General features: G+C 44.9%; 1 protein-coding gene across 2 annotated transcripts in view; it reads right to left on the reverse strand.

Annotated features, from left to right (window-relative positions):
* Nucleotides 1-5,000, reverse strand: part of sec24c (SEC24 homolog C, COPII coat complex component) — a 25,481-nt gene that overhangs the window by 12,476 nt on the left and 8,005 nt on the right. For both annotated transcript variants that reach the window (XM_079260490.1, XM_079260489.1), the window contains 8 exons: nucleotides 4,658-4,824; nucleotides 3,739-4,497; nucleotides 3,513-3,655; nucleotides 1,604-1,712; nucleotides 1,341-1,468; nucleotides 706-844; nucleotides 474-589; nucleotides 60-184 (listed from right to left, as the gene is read on the reverse strand). In XM_079260490.1, coding sequence (XP_079116616.1) covers nucleotides 60-184; nucleotides 474-589; nucleotides 706-844; nucleotides 1,341-1,468; nucleotides 1,604-1,712; nucleotides 3,513-3,655; nucleotides 3,739-4,497; nucleotides 4,658-4,824 — 1,686 coding nt within the window. The remainder of the gene's footprint in view (nucleotides 1-59; nucleotides 185-473; nucleotides 590-705; nucleotides 845-1,340; nucleotides 1,469-1,603; nucleotides 1,713-3,512; nucleotides 3,656-3,738; nucleotides 4,498-4,657; nucleotides 4,825-5,000) is intronic.

Genomic DNA, 5,000 nt, shown 5'->3' on the forward strand with positions numbered 1-5,000 from the left:
AACACTTCCATCCTCATTTCTTTGCTTCTCAACAGTCATGCATGTGTTTTGTTTTGTACCGTGGCAGGTGGTCTAGCAGACTCTTCAGCTCCTGACAGACTATGCTGACCATGCCGCTCTTCACTGCATTGTAGGACACATCGATAAGGAAGATGAAGGCTGGAGGCGGAGGAAGTTTGTTGTTCTATTGAGATAAGAGCATAACGGGAGTCAAGAGTAAATAGCAGCACATAATATTAATAACACATCAACAATACACTGTGTTTTATACTACTGATCAGTGTTTAGCATCAACACTCAGCCACATATCACTGCGGTTCATCTCAAGTTTAAGATAAAACTACATTAAATTAACACCCAAACAGAAAATAATTCTGATCATTTTAACCCCATCTGGTAAATCTATCAGTAGACAAATGAAAAAGTTGGTTTCAGGAGGAACAAAAACCTGCTGCTTTGATCAGAGATTTTACCTTGCAATAGTCAACAGTAGCGAGGAACTCATAGCTGCCCAGTGACAGCTCCGGCCTGTCATAGTAGTCCACCCTCTTACCAGTGTGGTCCAGATGCTGGAAATAATGTGGAGGCACTGTGGGAGGAGACGATGAAGCACAAGAGGATTTAATTCATACAGGAAGTTCAGTAAAAATAAAATAAAATAAAAAAAAAAATAAATAAATAAATAAAAACCCAACTTGAACTCACCCTCTGTGACACAGCTGCAGAAGCCGCACTGGAAGCGCCGGCCTCCCTCTATAAACTGCATGTACGGACACATGTAGGCCTTGCACCGGTTGCAGCGGATCGGACCACCCTCGCCGTGGTCCACCAGGTATGGAGGGGTCTGACAAGACGTTCAATATTTTACACTTCTTTTCATTTATGACTTCTATATACTAAAAGCAAAGACTACTTCATCTCATCCCAAATGCTGCCAGAATGACTAAAATACCAGTAACGTGACACTTATTTCCTGTATCACTGTTAAAAAGTTATTTATTATCCATTTCACAAATAACTCCGCTTAAAATGTCCCATTCAGATGGACAGTGGTCAGGCTGGAGAAGAGACCAAGCACCATACTGACACGCCTGCTTCTGACTGCCAAACAGATTATCCATTAAACAGAAACTCTTCTAGCAAATCTGGCTGCGTGAAAACTGACTTGCTTCAGCAGAAGACTGTGGAAACATTGTGGAGCATACTGAGGCTGAAATGCAGAGGAATTCTTTATAACTTCTGTTTCCATAAGATGTTAAACCCAGCTCCAACAGCTACACAGACAAAAATCCCCCCCCTCAAAAAAAAGAGCAAAGGCGGGATAATGGCGCTATGCTAACCTCGTCAGCAGGCAGCGTTGCGAGGGGCTTGATGACGGCAGCCAGCGGCACCTGAGACTGCTTGGCCATATCGGATGTGCAAGGCATGTTGTAGGCCGTACAGCGGATAAACCTGGGACTGGAGTTTCCTTCACAAAACACACGGATTTCATTCATTCAGATGAAAGCAAGTCCTCCATGTTTTCCAGTTTATGTTTCATCAATAACCAGCTAGATCAACACACACATTCTTTAAAACTCTTTGCATGTTTAGTTGAACCTACCTTGATCTTTGACCTGAAAGTTGGTAGTAACTAGTGGCGGGGCTTGACCTCTGACCCCGGTGGTGAATGGCTCTGTCGTCTTAGCCTTGTCGTCCTCTATTACCTGGATCTAAACAGAAACAAGAGCAGAAAAATCGTCCTGGTTAGCTCTCAGTCTCTACAGATCAAATTTGCACGTGTGACATGTTGTCTTAGCCCATGTCTCACAAAAAAAAAAAAAAAGTCTAAATAAGGACCATTTAACACCCATGCAAGACGAGACTTTCACATCCACACTAAAAACTGCAACATCTGCAGGCTTCAAGTTCCACAATGAAGGTTACGCAGGGTGCAGATTCATGCTCAAGCTTTTCATAAACGCAGCAAAAAGCATTAAAAGTAAATAAAACCATGAAGAAACAAGGCAGGATTTTTAGGAGGCATGCCTTCAGTGAGAGGGGCTGCAGGTAGGTCTGATGCTGTGAGCATGCATGCAGGGCAGGAGAAAGAATACAAGACTGAAGTTCCCATGAACTACCTCTAAACCCTAACCAAAACCAGAGAAGCCCTGAAACATCATGGTAATAACATCTGGAGTGCTTTGAGAGGGATTGCAGTATCATATAGAAAATAAAGACACTGACAATCTACTTCGTGTTTTGTCAAACTGTCTGAAATTTCAACAAATCTTACAGATAGAAACAATTCTTTAAGAAACAGTCAGTTTATTTTGGTGAATACTTTAAAACTAAGAAGAAGGTGGTTAATGACAAGACCAGACAACAGGAGACCAGGTGAGACTCCAGAAAGCTTCTAAGAAACTGGGCTAATAATATGTCTGAATAATTTTCAGTGGAACTATTAGAGATTGTCTTCAGTGAATGCAAGGAGGGAGATTTAGTTCTGTGACTGCCTCCGTTGCCGTTTCAGAAGCCTATCAACCTTCACCAACTCTAACCCGTCTTTGTAACTAATGAAGATGATCAGTTCCAGATTAAAAAGGCATTATTAAAAGAGATACGGGGCTCTTTGGCTTTGAGGGTCTAAGCAGAGTTAGTGCAAGCAGGCAAATAGGACAGAATGAAGAAGAAGAGACATGCACACGATAAAACTTACTGGGCTGGGGATAGCATCTGGATCTATTCTATGTCTGGACTTCTGCACAGCCGGCATGTCAGACGCTTGCTTTACATTCAATAGTTTGTCCAGCAAATTGTGCAAAACAGGACAAAATAAATACAAAGAATGAAAAGATAAACAGGAGTGTGAGAAGAGAAACCATAGCAAGGCTGTGCTCTGTAGCAGCAAGAATTGTTGTTATTCACCACACACAAACTGATCAGCTGTATTGGTTATAGATTAGTGGTGTCAAGTTTGATAAATTAAATGTAAGTAAATTTAAACTGACCAGCAAGCTTAAAAAAAAAAAAAAAAAACCCCAACATGCTACACATTTCAAAACAGCTGCAGAAGGTTACAAACAAAGTGGAAATACTTCAGCACTGTCAACTCAAGATGCATTGTTAGTGGGAAACATGGTCACACAAGCTGAGTCAATCAAAACCACATTCTTGTTGTATTTTTCCAGGTTGGCAGGTTTCTAGAACTGAAAAGTCTGGAGGAGACTGGCTGTTTTACCCACTGAGAAACACATTAGTTTGCAGTACTGATCTAAAACTAACTAGTTCAACATTTATAAAATATAAACTAACAAGAAAAAGCATAACGGCTGTGTAAACCTGATGCAGACAACGATAGGTGTTACTCAAGTGAAAAAAAAAATCATCTACATTACACAGTCGTTAAGAATATAAGATAATGTCAAAGTGAACCAAACAGCAGGAGGTGGAGGGACACCTCCCAGTCCAATGGTGAGGTCAGTAAGTGGTGAGACATCAAACAATCATTTCTATGTATTTTTTCAGCTCACCGGGCTGGGGATAGCATCGGGGTCGAGTCTTTTCTGTGCAGCTGGAGCAGGAGCTGGTGCCGGTGCTGGGGCTCCATAGTTTGGTTGTCCAGGATAAGGACCTGGATAACCTGGCTGGGGACTTCTTACCTGCCCGAATGCACCTGGAAGGAGACCAAAAACAAGCTGATCTTTAGAGTATACAAAGTAATTATTTATCTTCAAAAATAAAAGGGTGTTTTCTCACCGTTCTGTTGAGGGGGATAACCCGTTTGCATGCCAGGCTGAGGAGGAGGCTGCTGCAGGGGTCCAGGAGGTCCAGGAGGGCCAGGAGGGCCTGGTGGGCCCTGCGGTCCAGGAGGCAGGTGGTTGCTCTGAGCCATTGAGGTGGGAGGCATCTGAGCTCTGGGAGGTGGAGGTCCTGAGTGGTAAGGGGATGGTTGGGATGGAGGGGGCTGCTGTTGTTGTTGTTGGAGCGGCATTGGGCCCGGGTACTGGCCAGTAGCAGCGGAAGTTGGAGGAGGGCCAGGAGCAGGAAAAGACCCAGGCTGAGAAGAAGGAGGGGGTGCTTGAGGTGGGAAGGAGCCTTGGGAAGGTGGAGGTGGGCCTGTTGTAAAGGAAGGTTGGCTAACAGGTGGAGGTGCTGAGGAGAAAGGGGGCTGAGGTGGAGGGAAAGACTGCTGTGACTGGGACACTGGGGGAGCAGGAGCTTGGCTGGATGGAGGCACAGGACCCGAATAGGAGGAGGGAGGAAATGTTTGCTGAGGAGCAGTGGGCCGAAGAGAGGAGGCGAACTGCTGTTGAGAGGTAGGGGGAAGAGAAGAGTTGAATGGCTGTTGAGAAGGAGGCGGTGGGCCTCCGTAGTATTGCTGAGGAGCTGCAGGAGCACTGGGAGGCGGTGGCTGGGTGGGAGCAGAGGAAACAGGGGGAGGGGCTTGGGTGTAGGAAGGCTGCGGTGCAGCTGAGTAGGCAGTACTGATGGGAGGCTGGGAGCTGTGGGGTGGAGCTGTACAAAGAACACACAGTGAAATAAAGCTTTATTACACTGTTTATTACAGAATGCCAACTATTTGCAGTAAACACATTTAAATCCTCCATAACATTCATGTTCCATGGACTTATCTAGCAACATCAATATGCTGCGTAACACTTCAGCCCAAGTTTACCATAGCCTGGCCCTGCAGGTGTCGGTGGGCCTGATGTGATGTGCATCCCAGTCATCTGGTTGGTAACCTGCTGCATTGAGGGTGGAGGCCCGTAGTGTTGTGAATAAGAGGGGTGCTGCCCTGGCATGTTCATACCTCCCTGGTTGTATGGCTGGGACACAGGAGGCCTGCAAGCAAACAAACAACATAAAAATAATCAGCCTGGCGATCCCACCTACGATGGAACTCCCTCTCCCAAAGGAGGCGAGCTGCACCACACCATGTCGCACTTTACTTACTTCATTCTTTATTTTAGAACCAGGGGATCCATAATCACATAAGAACAATTATAACGGTTAAAAAT

This window comes from Telmatherina bonti, assembly GCF_933228915.1.
Source record: "Telmatherina bonti genome assembly, chromosome: 21".
Classification (NCBI taxonomy): Eukaryota; Metazoa; Chordata; class Actinopteri; order Atheriniformes; family Telmatherinidae; genus Telmatherina; species Telmatherina bonti.